Source organism: Haemaphysalis longicornis, unplaced genomic scaffold (assembly GCF_048455015.1).
Source record: "Haemaphysalis longicornis isolate Haplotype H1 unplaced genomic scaffold, Haemaphysalis longicornis Haplotype H1 scaffold_67, whole genome shotgun sequence".
NCBI lineage: Eukaryota > Metazoa > Arthropoda > Arachnida > Ixodida > Ixodidae > Haemaphysalis > Haemaphysalis longicornis.
In genome coordinates, this window is record NW_027526419.1 from 995,079 (window position 1) to 1,012,331 (window position 17,253).

At 45.2% G+C, this 17,253-nt stretch overlaps 1 protein-coding gene across 3 annotated transcripts in view; it reads right to left on the minus strand.

Moving 5' to 3' along the window:
• LOC144144243 (uncharacterized) overlaps positions 1 to 17,253 on the minus strand; it is a 28,650-nt gene that overhangs the window by 6,343 nt on the left and 5,054 nt on the right. For 2 of the 3 annotated variants that reach the window (XM_077675614.1, XM_077675611.1), the window contains exons 6-17: positions 15,409 to 15,528; positions 14,235 to 14,262; positions 13,193 to 13,350; positions 12,437 to 12,535; positions 10,095 to 10,303; positions 9,109 to 9,199; positions 8,228 to 8,407; positions 6,349 to 6,439; positions 5,463 to 5,601; positions 3,982 to 4,083; positions 2,461 to 2,521; positions 966 to 1,001 (exon numbers count right to left, since the gene is read on the minus strand). In XM_077675614.1, coding sequence (XP_077531740.1) covers positions 966 to 1,001; positions 2,461 to 2,521; positions 3,982 to 4,083; positions 5,463 to 5,601; positions 6,349 to 6,439; positions 8,228 to 8,407; positions 9,109 to 9,199; positions 10,095 to 10,303; positions 12,437 to 12,535; positions 13,193 to 13,350; positions 14,235 to 14,262; positions 15,409 to 15,528 — 1,314 coding nt within the window. Of the gene's footprint in view, positions 1 to 965; positions 1,002 to 2,460; positions 2,522 to 3,981; positions 4,084 to 5,462; positions 5,602 to 6,348; positions 6,440 to 6,594; positions 6,616 to 8,227; positions 8,408 to 9,108; positions 9,200 to 10,094; positions 10,304 to 12,436; positions 12,536 to 13,192; positions 13,351 to 14,234; positions 14,263 to 15,408; positions 15,529 to 17,253 lie in introns of all 3 variants that reach the window. The other variant, XM_077675613.1, reaches the window with a different exon arrangement.

Here is a 17,253-nt window from a genome sequence, read left to right on the forward strand (position 1 = left end):
CGGCAGTGTTGAATCGTGTTCAATAAGTAGCTGCAACTGCACGTAAAGTGCAGTAAAGGTGCTTAAATTAAGCTCTCTTCGCTCAGTTTTCACAAATATTGAAGCGCTCACTAAAATGTTTTTTCTCTGCAAGTTTTTACCATCGCAACTGCCATCATTTTTGCAAATTACATTAATTTTGGCTGTGTAGCAGCGCATCAGGAAAATGGCATTAAGTTGAACGAACGACATTCAATGGGAATTACATTAAATTTGCCGTGTGGCGCGCGTACAAGTCCACCACAAAGCAAGCTACCCTCGCAACCACAACCCCCGAAACCTCCCTCTCTCATCAACAGAGGCACACCCAGGTGAAATACGAGACACGGCGGGAAAAGGCATCACCTCTTCGAGAAGGTACAACTTTCCCCGTCTCGCTGGTCTGGCGCTGGCCACTTTTGCCGAGTGCAAGTTGCTTGTGCAAACAAAAATACTGCGAAAAATACAAAGGCGAGAAGTATTGCTTCCGAAGCGCATTTCTTGGCAAACGACGCGTGGTTCAAAGGATGTAGGTTCAAACTCTACCGGAAAACAGCTCGCTTTTCTACCTTAAACTTTTTAAATTTTCGCCCCCCATACAACTAGCACTTACGCCCAAGCCTTGCTTTGCGTTCTCCCTTGGCTATACGGCTTATGCAGGGAGGTACCACTTTCAATGCAACTACTTGATTTTTTTTTTTTTTGCATTCACATTAACTACGAGAAAAAGAAAAAGGACTGCATTGTTTCTTTTACGAGTGCGGCAAGCTACGAAGTACCGATGTTTTGTTGGCAACAAAAATGCATTGCGCGTTTTGCGAGGAACCATCCCTTAGGCCACGCAGCAGGCTTCTAACAGCTTGCTGGCAGGGCCAGCAGTGTAGCGCACATTCCCTACAAGTTCCTTTGATATTACCGATGCAGCACTCCCTTTGTCTCGCACTCACCCAATTGTCGTGTGCCCTCTTCTCCTGGTCGGTGACCTGAAACGACACGCAGAGAATAAGCGAAGAATCGCTCACACCGGTTACACAGCTGCCACCGTGACTGAGATGCAGACACACAAGTTTTAGGGGCTGGGGCTGTTGGCATCTCCTGTCGTCGCCGTAATAGTCACTCGTCTGATGTAGTCACGGTACTAAAACACCGGGAAACTCATTTACACCTTGCTTTAGAACGCAACGCGTACTAAAAAGATACACCGGCACACTCGTTTATGCCTCACATTAGAGAGCTTCATGCTTCAAAGACGAGAGAGTTTTACGGCAAAGCTGTACACCTCTACCCCTCAATGGTTTCATCTCTGTTGGCAAAAACGGCAAGGCGCCAAGAATACACTTATACACTACACGCTTCGCTCCTCCTCAAGTTTCCCGTTAGTGGAGATGGCCCGGTATTTTTTTTAGTTAGTAGTCCTGTACTGCTTCCCGTGTTCGTAACCCGAGTCCCATTAAAAGAGAGTAGTACACCGGGAAGAAATTTACAGGAAGATTAAAAGTTACGAGGGCTTTGAAAGGCACGGTTGTGGTGTCAAAAGGGTTTGTCAAAGAGCTCCACTTTTAAGAACGTTCAACATAGAGTACATGTGCTCACAGTAACGGCAACGAAGTTACGAGTACTAATCGCTAAAGCTGCAATTAACGGGGCAGACTGGTCTTAGAGCTATTTTTTTTATTTACCAATCAATTTTAATGAAACTACACTGCATTATAGCTTTTTGTGCTGATTTAAATATGCCATTAGATTTTTTGTAAGTTGATTATATTTTGAGTTAATTAATGATTAATTGCCATTATTTTGGGTCACGGTTACAAAATAACCACTCCATACAGAATGGCAATTACCATGTGGCTAAGCAGACAAATGACTAAAGAATACAATGTAGGAAGAACTTTTTTGATTCAGCGATTTTTGGTCGTTCTACAACTCAGTGAACATTGCTTCTCCCACGCTCTGCCAGAAATGGCTCGCGGGTGGTGCCAATTGAACACAAAAATATTTTCCAAAGCCTCCATTTGAAAAATGTTTCCAACACTGTATTCTCCACACATTTCAGTATCAGAAGCAAAAGGAATTACAGTTGTACCTGCTCTGGGTGCCGAGATATCTGAGGGCGAAATGCTAGCTTTGCATTGCAAGAAAAGTGCCGTTTCACCATCAAATTCTGCGCTAACTGAGCTGTAGAGTGCACTTTAAAATGCTATTATAATATAATAACAACAAAATATGGTTCCTTTTGATGAGGATATTTACAGAATGATAGCAAAATGGCCGTGAAGGCCAATAATGCCATTTTTCAGAAAACGCTTTTTTTTACCGTTTTTCGGCCCCGAAGACCCAACTGCCCCCTTAATGCCGGATGAGGGCTTCGTCGCTTCCGGCTAGCGTCGAAGTGCCACAGCTTTAAGTCCGAAAGTCTGCACGACGCTGTCGCCGCCTCACCTGGTTTTTGTAGTTGCGCTCAGTGAGCTGCATTTCCTGGCGAAGCGAATCCAGCTGAGACCTGCACAGTTGAGTACAAACGCGTCACGTCAACTTTTTCTGCACCGCGCCAAATCAGCGTCTGCTGTTAGGCTTCAAGGGATCGTTTCAAACGCAACGCAGTCCTAGAAATCGAGTACGCAAGCCATCTTTTTGTATCAAATACTACCCACAATCGTGAAAATGTGTGTTTTGAGCCACCGTTCGCTAATCATGCATGTTTTATTTTGTAGCAACGCTTTATTGTCTCGTTGCTTTCCCCTCCGCCCCCCTGCCCTCTAAATAATACCCCAAAAGGGGCCCTTAAAGGAGCCATGAAGAGAAAATGCAACTTCGTTTAATTTGAAAGAACTGGGATTCAGTATCTCACTCAGCTCAATTACAGCCGCAAAAGATGTTTTTTATTAACGAAAAAAAAAGCAAGAAGTATTTAAAAACTTTCAAATTTTGTGCCACAGTGACGTGTTATGAGCAAGAATGACGTCATACGGGCCAACAATAAAACACAATTTTTAGTGCGTTAACTGCACGTTTGCATTCAAGTGATGCTGTCAAATGGGACTAGAGGCCCCATCACAGACGTCCAGTCATGTGTCGTCGCGACAGGTCAGTTAGGCGGCCGCCAATTGCAGAAGCAAGGTTCCGTGACGTCGTAGAAAAGTTGCGGGAAATTGGCTAGGGGGTCGCGACGGCTTCACACATTTTCTTTAATATCTCCGTTATTTGTTCGAAGATTGCGATGATATTGGTATCATTGTTATCGGGACTAAGCAGTCTTTCTAATAAACCCATCTTGTATTTTGTCTTGATGGGTTTTTTAATTAAGAGAAAAATAAATAATGACGATGAAATTTAAGTCTGCTGCATTTGTGGGGTTCAATGCGGTTTACCAATTTTTCGAGCCAATGATCGGATCGTGGTTTGATAGAGATCACTGCCTATACAGTCACTGTGTACGCTCCCAAACGGCGCCAATCATGCAATCAACCTTCTACCCGCAGTCAATTTTTTTTCATTGCCCAAGCAGCAAATAAATCCAACGATGCAACCAGAACTCAATTCGGGCGGTGCCAACCTCAGAACTATAACATTCAATTGTTGGGGATTCGGCTGCAATTACAAGAAGAAAAAGGTAAAAATTCTGATCTTAGGTACCTGAACATTAAGCAAGATCACAATAAACACATAGTAAGTATTTGATCCCTTTTATGATTTCTACCCCCCCCCATCAACCGCTCTTTGTTGGGGTTGTGAACAAAGGGGGACGGGCATAAAATGCGGGGGACGGGCATTGGGCATAAGCAGATACTGACTGCAAAGTAAAATGTGTGCCTTTAAGACACCTGAACGTTAAGCCAGGATCTCGATAAACAGCAAAAAAGCATTTGACCACTCTTTCTTATTTCTACCTCCACCGCTCAACAATGGGGGGGGGGGGGAATGGGCATAAAAAGCAGGGGATGGGTATAAGCGGATACTGACTGCAACGATTGGCACTGCTGCTCCAGCACTGCAACCTGCTGGGCGGTAGTGCTGGCGTCTGCCTCTCGCTGTCTTCGCTGGAATTCCTGCAGGCCCACTTCCCTGCAATGCAAGAGATAAGTCCCAGTTATAAAGGGAAGCTCTCTGCAATGTCAAAAGGAATCGACACGTACCTCATTAGTCGTCAGTAACCAGAAAAAATTTTCAAAGAAATGGCATCATCTTCAGCTGCTCTCTTTTGAGAAAAACTGAGCTCTCGACTATGGCCATTAATGTTTCCGTAATATCCACTACCATTAAACAATATGTATTACATCTACAGTGACAAGGAACACGATAGGTTAAACGACTAAGATTGATTGATTGTTGGGTTTAACGCACCGATGCAACGCAGGCGATGAGGCGCGCCATAGTGGAGGGCTTTGGATTAATTTTGACCACCTGGGGATCTTTATCGTGCGCCGAAATCTCGTACACACGGACGTTTTTGCTTTTCGCCTCCATCAGGAAAGCGGCCGCCGCGGCTAAACGACTTTAAGAGGAACGGCATATTCAACCACGCCACGATTGCAGGAAACAAAACTACGACAAAACGCCTACCATGCAACACTAAACTAGGCCCTTACGAGTTACGGCAGGGACAAGCACTCCAGCAAGAAAACACCCTCCCTCTTAGTTTTAGAAAAGTATAACATCGTGTGAAATATTTTATAACGCGGCAGCGTCAGAAAGACAGATTGCAATATGATGCAGCTCTCGTCTATCAAAACAAAAAAAAAAATGGGGCATGCCCTGATATAAGTAGGCAGGGCCGAAAGAAAAAAAGAATGCGGATATGAAAAAAAAAAAATAATCCCAACCTGCCCTACGTGTCTGTGCCCTGCCCTTAATAAATAGACTCGTTTTTTTTTTGTTCTTTTAACACATCTTTCACCACATTAAAGGGACCACAAAGAGGATAAGAAAGCTTGAAACGTGAGAATAACAGTCACGCCAGTTTTAGGCCTAACGGCTAAGCTAGACTTTCGTAATACAAACAGACATAGCAGCATTTCATCAGCCACATTCTGGGTATAATATCTCAGTTTGTACAACTAGCAGCTGTTGACCAAAGCTACCACCAACGGCCATGACTGCGCCATTGAAGTGGTGTCTCAGGCCCATTTAATTAACCACAGCGCTTGAATGTCAGCATAGTGAAAGCACACATGACAACTACGCTGTTTTTGGTACTGCAGATTTCACACCGCAAAAGAACTTCAACATCTGCAATCCCCTCTTGGTCAAAGCTGTTTTCAGGGCCACAGCGGAGCCGAACAAGTCATCAAAACCTCGTTCTCTCAAATAAAACAGGGATTTACATTGCCTTCACGGTCCCCTTTTTAAGAATGAACCACATAACGCAAGTTGACTCGCTGCCACCAAGCGAGACAAAAGTTTAGAAAACACAAAGCCTGCACTAATTGTCGAGGCCACCTCACTTCTGCAGCTGGACTTCGCGATCCTTGAAGTACTCCGTGAGCACCTCCAGCTTGGTCTGCGCTTCCGCGCACTTGCGCTCCGACTCGACCTTGATCGCCACGCTCGACTCAAGCTCCTTCCTCAAGGACTCCACTTGCACTACGAGCAAAAAAAAAAAAGATTTGAACATTTTCACAAGACCAAATGGTAATCCTTCCGGGAGTGTACAGTCTTTGCCAGAATTTTCTAGGCCAATCCAAGCCTTCAGGACGACAAATGCAAAGAATAAACTTAACCTTTAACGGCGACAATTATTTTACGACACTAAGAAAGAAAGGCGTTTTCTCTAGCCTTCCGGCATGAAACGTTTCCGCCTCGCTCGAGACGTAAGCTTCTACGTCGAAGTTTTCGCGGCCTGTGGACTTTCGTCTCGGCCTAGAAAGTTTTGACAAAGACTGTACACGCAGGAATGCGACAGCTAGAGGCAACATCGTCACTGATATCACCACTGGAAGTGGAGTCATTATCGGTGGATAACCATCAACAGATTGTTTCAAAATCCCAAAAAATCCCGCCAAATTTAGCTCGAAATCTTATTAACCAAGGTAATATAAAGACACTTAAGTTCATCCGAAATGCATCTGAACAGCTAAACTTGATCGAATTGAGAGGTAAAGCAAAAATACTGAGCTTTGCGTGGACGGTCACTTTACTGAGTGACCGTCCAGCCTTAGTTAACAAAAAGGATTAACTTCACAGATCAAACTTAAATCCTGATGATGCTCAGAGCCCCCCTTTCCCCAAAGACACCAACTTCCAGAGTGTTCAGAATCACTCATAATTACAACTCAGCTTCCCCTGCAGCCCTTTAGCCAATCCCCCCTCACAGGCCAATCCCCCTCGTACCTTCCTGGGATTGGAGTTTTTCCCGCAGCTCGTCGAGTTGTGCCTGCAGTTGCCGACACTGCTCCTCCGCCTGGTCACGCTCCCGACGAGCCTGTGTGGGAAGAGTGCGACACTGGGGCAACACTGGGGTGCCACTGGGGCAGTGTAGGCAGCACAAGAATGAGACGGGGAATCGGCAGCTCTGCCCTTCAAATAAAAACAAAAGAAATGAAAAGTAGAAATAGACTTTTTTTAATTTTCCGTCACCTGGTCGCGCTCCCGACGAGCCTGTGCGGGAAGAGTGCGACACTGAGGCAACACTGGGGTGCCACTGGGGCAGTGTAGGCAGCGCAAGAATGAGACGGGGAATGGGCGGCTCTGCCTTTCAAATAAAAACAAAAGAAATGAAAAGTAGAAATAGTCTTTTTAATTTTCCGTAACTTGTATTGCAATTTCCATACCACATTCAACTATCATTGCAGCAGAATGGATGAAGGGCATATCACCCGCACTGCCTAGTAGCTTGTCGATTGGCCTCAAATTCAATTTGCCGTTTGACGTACAAACCGCCAGCCAAACCATAACCTTTGATGTGCTACAACACGCTGGAAAAAAAAATTATGTGTCTTGCAATAAAGCACTCTGAAGTACTGTGAGTACAATGAACTGCTGCTTCGCCCAGCCACACGATTTAACGATGCCTGTCAACACAAATCCCCCGCTGCGAATTGGTGTCAACAGCCTTGGTGCTGAAGTGTTGATCCCAACCTCTCCTCCAAGCACATAAAGGGCATCAGGTGTCAACAACCTCTGACATCACCTGTCAAAAATCTAAGAACAGCTCCTTACTTGCAGGCCACATCTCGCGACAAAAAGGGGAAAAAAAATCATAATAACGAAGAATTCCCCCCACAACTTAAGTACGCTTATACCCCCAGCTACACTAGGGTCCGAACGTCATTTAAACTAAATGTCATTTGCCTCAAATGGGGTGCTTTGAATGCCATTCAGAATCCACCGTGCTCCACTACAATTTAGATGTCATTTGAAAGAGCTTTAACAATTGCTCATTATGCTGCATGGCGCTGCTGCTGTCGAGCTCTGTTTTTACACAGTAATGCAACAATAAAATTTACCGGTAGTCTGTGTCATTAAAATGATATCAAATTATCAATAACGTAAGCTTTGACGCAGTTTTTGCTTAATTCTGAAAGGCAATCGAGATTTTTTTTTTGTGCTGTTTTTGCACTGTCTGGCCACACTGGTTTGCCGCTTGCTCGCACTGGTGCTGAGAGTACAGAATTATTACATCTCGATATCACGATTTAAGTGAACGAGAAGTAAACAAAGTCCCACAATTAAGAATATTTTGTTTGTTTTAAGAATGCCAGTAATGCATTTGTTTATTGACTCTGAACGCTGTGCGCGAGAGTGCTAGAAATGGCATTTGAGAAGCCCAAATGTCTCTCTGTGTGCTCATTTGTCTCAAATATCATTTGAGCCGAATGACATTTCAAAACCCGGTGGAGCAGCACAACTTCGCATTTGAGTCAAATGACATTTGGTTCAAATGACATTTGGACGCTAGTGTAGCAGGGGTATTGGATGCTTTTGAAGGCGAAACCCAGCCATCGTCAAAGACTTCTAAACTGCCACATAGTGTTTGCATCTCTTCCTTTGCTTTCACTTCTTCGTCTTTTGACGCAAATTTTGCCTTGAAACAACCCAAACTCAAAATCCCACACAAATCCCGTTTATTTTCTCTTTCCGGCGGCGGCCATTTTGGTACGATTCACGTTGACACCGACATTGTTACTTCCAACTAAAAACACCTTTCATGTTCAATCAGACACCCAAGGCTTTTTTCGTCATAAAATTTCTCCTTGTGTCGAGCACCCACCTGCGTGGCGTCCAAGAGCTCCTTCAGCTCGGAATGCCTTCTCCCTTCTTCCTGACTCGCCTCCTCACTGTCCTCCTCATCCACTTCGTTCTCGGCCCCATTCTCAGACTCGTTCTCGCTCTTTCTGGTCCTCCACCGCTTCTGCAGCAGCTCCAGTTGCTCCAGCGAAGACTCCAGCACCTGCGACGAGACAACTCGTCAAAACTCCGAAGCAGCAAAAACAGCAGACGGAGCGATGTTCAGCTGGTATCATGAAAAACCAGCTTGTCACGCATACCAGCTTGCATACTATACCGTACTGCATACTACGCGTACCATACCACATGCATACCTGCACAAACTTGTGGGTTGAGAATGAGTAGCAGCTGAACATAATAGGTTTTTAGCTTAGGCTAGTTGCTTCAGCAGCCCAGTGACACAAAAAAACGAAACGAGGACATCATCCAATGGCAGAGAGTGGCTTATCTTGAGACATCATCATTTACTAACGAACCTGAATTAACAAGGACCAACTGGCCCAGATTTTTAAAAGAAAAGAAGAAAGGACATAAACAAGCTCTATTTTCAATTCACTGAGCACTTTTGGAATTCCTTAAAAGAATAAACAGCGCGAAACAATGAAACACAAGAACGAGAGTACAAACATACACAGTGGTGTGCGTGTTCATACTCTCTCTCTCGTGTTTCGTTGTTTTGCGCTGTTTACTCTTTTGAGAAATGAACCAACTTGCCCAATCTTCCATTTCAGCAAGTCACTTCTCCCATCCAACATTTCTCCCAATAACGAGAGAACTTTGCTCGCCCTATCAATTTGTGGGAGCAGAGAGGGGAGAGTTGTCTCCAGCTTTTTCGAAAAAGCCCAACTGGTGCCGGAAACCCACCTGGATGCGGTCTTCCTTCTGTCGGAGCTTCTCGGCCACACTGTCGGCCTGTCGGTTGCTGGCGGCCACCTCCTCGCACAGCTCTTCTTGCCTGCCAGGAGAGACAGCAGGCGCAAGCGAACAGTAGGTGAGAGGGGGTTCATTGTGTAACCCACAGATGGCGCCCCCACCCAGATCTCCCACTATAACCCCCCCCCCACCGGAACTCCCCAACCCCTGCCCAGATCTCCCTTACCTCGATGCCCCAATAGTATGCCCACATCGTATACACGTGTATAGGGGGAAAGGGTGGGAACGTGTAAGGTGGGAAGGGGCATGAACCTCTCACGTTCAGAGTTAAAATTAAAAAATCTGCTCGCAAGGTTGCATCCCTGATATACCGAGCCTCATTTTTCAAAGAAAATTGTAACTATCTGTTTTAGGTGCCGAGATATTAGTGTGGAAAACTTTTAAAGTGGCCAAAAATGCAGTGTTTACAAAAACAAGATACTAGTACGTTAAAAGAAATGTTGGCAAAAATGGGCATTTCGAGCATTTTAGAGAGCGACAGCTTCGTCAATATTCCTGACAGGGCTTTAACACTTCGCACGCGTTTTCTCTAGAACCTTTGTTTCAGAAAGTTTACTTTGGGGGCTTTGATTGATTGATTGTGGGGTTTAACACGCCGACGCTACACTCGCGATGAGGCATGCCGTAGTGGAAGGCTCCGGATTAATTCTGACCACCTGGGGATCTTAAACGTGCGTCGAAATCTCAAACACACGGGCGGTTTTGCTTTTCGCCTCCATCCGAAAAGAGGCTGCCGCGGCCGGGAATCGAACCCGCGGCGTCGTGCTCAGCAGCATAATGCCTTAGCCACTGAGCCCCCGCGGCAGGTTACTTTGGGAGCCATTTTTGCTCCCCAAGACTTACATCCCCCTTTTTAACAAAATCCCATGATCAGGTGAGTCGGCACGAGCGAGTGACCGGCGGGGAAAGCGACCGACCTGCGCTTGAGCGCCTCCAGCTCGGCCCACAGCCGGTCGCTGGTCTCGGTGGCGTCGGTGAGGCTCTGGCGCAGCATCTGCTCCTGGGCCTCGCTGTCCCGGGCCTGCTCCTGCCACCGGTCGCGCTCCTCGCACGCCTCTCGGAGCTGCTCCTCCAGGGAGGCCGCCGCATCCCCCCGCTCCTGGGCCTCCGCAGAGCGCTGCTGGAGCTGCACACAACACTTCTTACAACCCACTCTTTCTCTGTAGGCGCCCAGACGGCTGTATGAGGCCAAAGTGCCCCAAAATTCACTTACAACTACTACTAGTAGTAGTAGTACGACTGTGTTTATTTGCGCAAGGGTGTCTACAACCAGAGAGAGCCGAGACTCTATTAGATGGTCCTTCAATGTCAGGTTTGTGCTTAAAGTGTGCATGAGATGAGGATGGTGCTGCCTAAAAAGTTGCATATATGGGTGTAGAGGGCCCGTAGGTTAGTAAAGCATGAAGATGCTCATAATGGTGGATGAAGGGGACTGCGGTTGACACGTGACAGCGCCCAGAGCCTCAGAGTGTGCTGTGCTACTGGGGCTCCCTATGGGCACAAAAGAATCATCAGGAACCCCTCACGGATGAGGGGGTCTGAGGTCAGGCCCTGTACGATACGAGTTTTAAAAAATTGATATCTGCAAGATATATTAAGACACATCTGTAAGTGAACATTGGTTCATATCCAAAAATAGTGAAGGCTGCAGTGGAATGTTGTCTGTGTAGATTTTAGGGAAGTGTCGTTTTCTGGCGGCATGGCAGGATGTGCACTGAATTAGCACGTGGAGCACGGAGAGCCATTCTTCCAACTACATGCCCTAAAAGTTTGTATGCGGCAGCAGGCTTTTGTGTATAGCTTGATTACGTACGATCATAAGAGACAAAATAAATCTGAAACCGAGAAATGGCATTCAAAGCACCGTTTGGCTAGACCAACCTCAACAACCCTCCAGCAAAGAAAATAAAACAGAAGGGAAGGGGCAACTTAGCTAATTAATTCTGGAGGCTTAACGAGACGAGGCTGCACCTGGATTAAGAAGCGCCCCGCAGTGGAAGACTCTCCCGGATTAATTCCAACCACATGGGGATCTTTACCATGGGCCGAAATCTCGACACACGGGTGGTTTCGTTTTTTACCTCCATCAGAAAAGCAGCCACCATGGCCAGGATCGCACCCACATCCTTCGGCTCACCAGAATGTCTTAGAAGACAGTTTGAGCTTGGGCTAGTTGGTTCTGTTGCGTTGCAGTGATACACAATGCATGGACACGGACAAATAGCGCTCGTGTTTGTAAATTCCTCTTCTTAGTCCTCGTCTAGGCGCCTCTTGTTGTCTTAATGCACATTACTCCTTACACGCCAGTTCTTACACATGACCTCTTACAAACAACCCTATCTTTCTTTCTTTCTCGGCACCGAAATGGTCGGCTGAGGCACAAGTTAGGAAACAACTACACGCCTCAAATTTGCTACAGAGTAGCAAGCTTCTGTGCTCTCTACTTGAACCTTGGTAGACCTACTAAACCTCCCATATATGCAGCATTTCGCCTGTACATGCGGCCTCTTTGAAATAGTATCCCCTATTAGCTATGCTGGCAAAAATGTACAGACTGAGGCTTCACGAGGTATACACAAGGTTCACATCACAGGAATTTTATCGTCATGCCAAAAAACGTTAGTTCAAAGCCACAAAATGCATCCTGATGTCACAAAGTCAGTGGTCACTTTCTTTGTGGAACTACTGTTCTTTTGATGCCTTTGCATTGTGCCACTTTGACCCCTTGCTAACAGTTCCATGAACAACCAGAATGTCATTAGTCAACGGTGAATAGAATACAGAGAGATTAGATAAACAGGCACACAGTACACAGTGGTAATTTCAATGTTTCCAGCGCTGCTGTCTGGGCAATGCACACAGAACTTTTTTATTTTCCTCAACAGCGAGTTAATCTAACAGCAGAACAGGACTCCCAGTCGAATCTGTTTCCTACAAAGAATTTATTTCAGCAGAGGCATTTTGGAGAATTATCTTTCGTGAGCAAGAATGGTGCCGCACTTTTAGGTTACAGGAAACTGCGATGTCTGAAAGCTATGAAAAATTCCCGCACTCCCCTACCACTTCAAAGACACTTGAAATAGCAATAAGCATGAAAAGTCTGATCACCTATGTTCACAGAACATGACGAAGAATTGCAGCCCTGTGTCATCGCTGGCCCAAACTAGCTACTGGCATTCAAGGCACGATTCAGTTACCCCAACCTCAAGAGTCCTCAGGCAGCAAAGAAAAGGAAAATAGAACAGGAGGAGGAACTCACCAATTTTTGTGCCTGCTGGAGGGCTGCTTGGGCAGACTCCAACTGCTGCACTTTTTCCGACAGCTGGCCGGTCAGCTTGTCCACCTTCTTGCTGCGTTCCTGACACCACCAAACAGAGAAAACACCCGCGTGAACACAGCGACTTGATGGGAAGCAAAAAAATAAGTAAATCATTATCAGAGGCACTAATTCTCTCACGGCACTCACAATTACAGATAATTAGCCATTTTTGGAGGAACAATGGGTAAAGCAGTGTTAGTCATAAAGCTGTAATGCTTATATTTTCCAAGACTATGCACCCCAGTGAGTGCAATTAGAGAATCGGATTTTTAATGCACCGCTTGGAACTAACTTCACAGCTCATTAAACTTTGGTGTTTGAAATGGGCATTAGAAATAGTTCCTTGCCACTGGTGCCACCAAGGTTTAATGAGCTGTAAAACTAGTTCCAAGTGGTGCGTCGAAAAACCGATTCTCTTATTGCACTCACCAGGGTTCATGGTATTGGAAAATATAAAGATTACAGTTTTATAACTAACACTGCTTTACCCATTGTTCCTCCAAAAGTGACTAATTATCTCTAATTACCTTGGTAACTAACTGACTTGCTCAAAAAATAACGGCATATTTCAAATCAGTGGAACAAACGCACCAAGACTGACAAGTTTCACAGAGTTTACTTAACAATTAAAGGAAGCTGTTTTAAGAGCAGTGTCCCCTTAAACACGGGTTTTGAGCTGGCCTATCACGGACTCACCTTGGCCTCCTCATGAAGCGTCTCAAGCTCGCGCTTCTGCTCGCAGAGCGAGCGGTCGTTCCCAACCGAGTCCTTCTTTGCCTGAGCCAACTGTTCCGACAGCACCTGGCGCTCCGTCTTCAGGGTGAACAGCTCCTGCTCTCGTTCTGACAGGATGCCTGGGCACGCACGCACGCACACAGCCAAGCCAGAGCCACTTTTTAAGCCGAAGCCGCAGTTCACGATTGAAAACTTCTTGGGAAGCTTAAAAATGAGGCAGGCAACATAAACAGAGGCACGCACGCATCGTAACAATTGCACAGTTTTTTTCATTGCAATTCTAGATCATTATGCCTGACCTACAAAGTGAACTCGCAAAGGGTTTTCTTGTTTTACAAACAATAGCCCTATCTGCCACTTGCCAAACCACTCAATGCACTAAAAGGGTTCACGTACACACAATTGTTTCCTGATTCGTGCTTAGTAAGACACAAATTCAGTGATTCGAGCTTAGACACAACAACTTCTATGTCCAGCATAAGGTACAGTCATGGTCAAACTAAACCCGATTACAAAAAATATCAACCAGAACACACGAACAGCGTGATTTCTTCCCACGCAAGTCGAATTCACGCGTGGCTTAATTGCAGTAACAAAGGTGGAAATGTGGCTTTCCAAATATATTATAGCGAGCAATTTTTTTTACCTCTATGAACAGTATTTTCCGATCTTGCGTGTTCTGGTTAATATGTTTACGTTCGAGTTTCATTTGCCCACAAGTGCACATTGTTTCACTCTTGCATTACTAAAACCTTTTGGCATTAAAACCTATTGGCAGAGCTAAATGTTGTTTAGGACCCCGTTAAGTCTCCGACGTAACGTTGTGACCGCTGCACTCGTTACTTGGTGGTTCAGTTTCACCTTCCTTGCGCTAAAGTGTTCAAGGAGTGCAAAAAGTGCGAGTCTGAGCTCTCAACACTGCCAAATGGCCCAAAAATGCCTCGTATAACATTATTCCCCGCAGGGCAATTACATTAACTCGTCAGCAAAAACAAGCACTCACCTGTGAGGGACGAAACTTTACGACGTTGCTGGAGGAAAGGAGACAAAAACAACGAGAGGTTAAAGATCACTGAAACGATTACCGTAACTTTGACAATTTATGCCAGATTACAATTAAGAAGAAGCACTGCGAACATGTTTCTTTTTTTTTTTATATATAAAAAACAGTACTGCACAGAACCAGAAACAGCTTTAAACGTTCGACTGAAAAGACGCCCCCCACAGTTCGAATTCGTAGACAATTTGTTTAAGCCCTTGAGTCGCACGCATTAAAAAAAAATATCAATGGCTTTCATCTCCAGCTAGGGTGATGATGATGATATCAAACAGAATGGCACATCAGATGGCATAAATGCTTTGTGCAAAGCCAACAACCGCACTCATAGACGAACCTTAGTAAAATACTTCAAACTTGGGTTTAATGCGTGACAATAACACGTTGACAGTTGACGACGGGATAAGTCAGAGCCCCCATAATTCTTTCCTCTCATTGACATAAAACCTTTGATTGATTGATTGATTTATTGTAGGGTTTAACGTGCCGAGGTCACAAAGCGATGAGGCATGCCATAGTGGAGGGCTCCGGGTTAATTTTGACCACACGGGGATATTTAACGTGCGCCGAAATCTCGTACACACAGGCGCTTCACATAAAACCTTTCCCTTTTGCCATGATGGCTCAGCTACATTATTATTTAACGGTTCGAATGAACTTTTGCAGAACAGCTTAACTACAACATTCTGCCTCACTCATTAAAAACTAGAAATTTTATATAGCAATGTAACGTTATCTGTAAACAAAAACACATACAATACGAAGGCAAAGATATCGTCCATATGTGCACCTAACCGTGCATCTAACACCTAATAACCAACCCCACTGCCGGTTAATTTCTCATGATTTTCTTGCCAGATTAAAAAAAAAAAGGCTGCATTGAACCACAAAACTGAAAAGGCAGTTTTTTTTGTTGTATTGAAATGGCAATCCCATGCCTGATGCAGCTAACATGCCAGTGTTTGTATGCAAAACTCAGTTTTTAAGAAAATGTTGACTAGGAAGAGCTAATCACACCCACAATATGTGGTCTGCAGTGAATAGGAGGATTAAAAAGGTCGAGTCATAAGACAAAACAGAACCTCACAGCTCCCAGAAACCTCGTAACAAAATCCCTCACCAGCCAGGCAGTGTGAAGGCTGGCTCCCAGGCTGAAAACCAGGAGCGCACAGCAGGCCATCAGCAGCGGCAGCGAGGGCACCAGGGGCCACTCTAGGGCCGCCTGGAGTGGCTCCGGAACCTGCACCACACGTGCACTGGGTGTCACTGCCCCGCCACTGAACACACATAGTTGAACTCGGGAATATTAAACTAAATAGGAACAGAAAATAAGTCAATGCAATTTGTAATTTTAAATCAATACTTGCATGGAAACCCGTCTGGTCCGAAAAACACAAGACGACAATTAGGCTGACACTGACTGCGAAAGTTTATCGAAACAAACAGACTTTCAAAGCTTCCATACTGGAGCCAAAATGTTAAGTTTTTACAAACTTTCGTGGCCGCAAAATGTCCGACACATGCAAAGGTATGTTTCAGCTAGACTGCTCGACTGGCGCAAAAACTCGAAATGGCCAGTTTGTTAAAATGGGTTCAACACTGTTGGTTGCATTCAGAGCACATGAGAATACACAGTATTGCGTGAACTTCTTGTCGCTGAGAATCAGAAAAGACGTCATCACCCAAAGCATCAGCAGTCCCATTCGGCCTGGCACAAACTAGACCAACGCGAGGACATTGTGAGGTAGGACATGTGCTGTGGCAGACGGTTGCGAGACCAGCTGTTGTTCACAGGCTTTGACATCTCCCTCCACACTTGTACCATTTCCTTTTCTGTGCAGCCAATTCCCGGCAGAACTTATGTTTTTTGTTTGTTTCCTTGCACTTTTTTGCGAAGGGTAAAGGACAGGGGGAGACAGCTGTTTGCACGGCTAAAGCCTGTACTACATGGAGCGATTTCGACTGCGAATTCGCTGATGCGGCGCCGCTCGTGCGGCAAAACCACCTTTTTTTGTTGCTGCGGCAAAGTGCCAAACATTTGAAGCGATTGAGCAAACGCCGCTCGTGCGGCGTGTGCGGCGTAGAGGGGCCGGACCTGCGGCCAATAGGAGCACAGCTCGGCACCACTTGCACGCTTGGAAACCAGATGGCATTGCTTGTATGAGCGCGACAAAAGCGCGGGCACACCAAAACGTTTGTCTTCTCTGCTGTGTGTGCGTATATTTATAAAGAATTGGCGATTCTTATATAAAACCGCAAATAAACTTATATTTACCCCAAACCAGGCAGAAACAACTTGCCAAGAAAGAAAAATAAAACCACCCTTGTTAAAATCACAACAACCTTTACTGGTGGCAAACTTAATTCATTCTGCAAACAAGGCGCATCTGAAATGCGAAAATCGCGGCGTTCGCAGGCCCCATGTAGACGACAATTCCTGGCATTGCAAACTTCGCAAGTGCGAATGTTCGTTCCAGCGGATTTGCAGGCGAAATTCGCTCCATGTAGAACGGGCTTAACTGCATGTGCCCAAACACCTGAACTCTGAGCAGCACGGCAAATTTATTACAACGTACAAAATATGCATGATCTAGAATGAAACTGCAAACTTCTGCACGTAAGTCTATTGTGCATAATGCAAATTTTTCCTTTTTTGCTTTTTTTTTCTTAATTTATTTAAGGCAAAACACTGACATACAGATGCCAGGCTACAGGTTTAAAGGCTAACTAAATTTGGTTCGTTTTAGGCACATAGACAAACAGTGCTGTACAGCCAAATAAAAAACAATCAGTTTCTATCTTCTGACTACAACACTTTGACAAGTACTCCAGGCCTTATCTATCCACTAGAGCCGCCTCCCACTGTAAATTCAAACAGTTGCTATCATAAGATGATTAGGAATGGTAAAGAAATACCAGCAATTTTGACTTATATAAACAACCATTTGGGTCTACATGCTAGCTC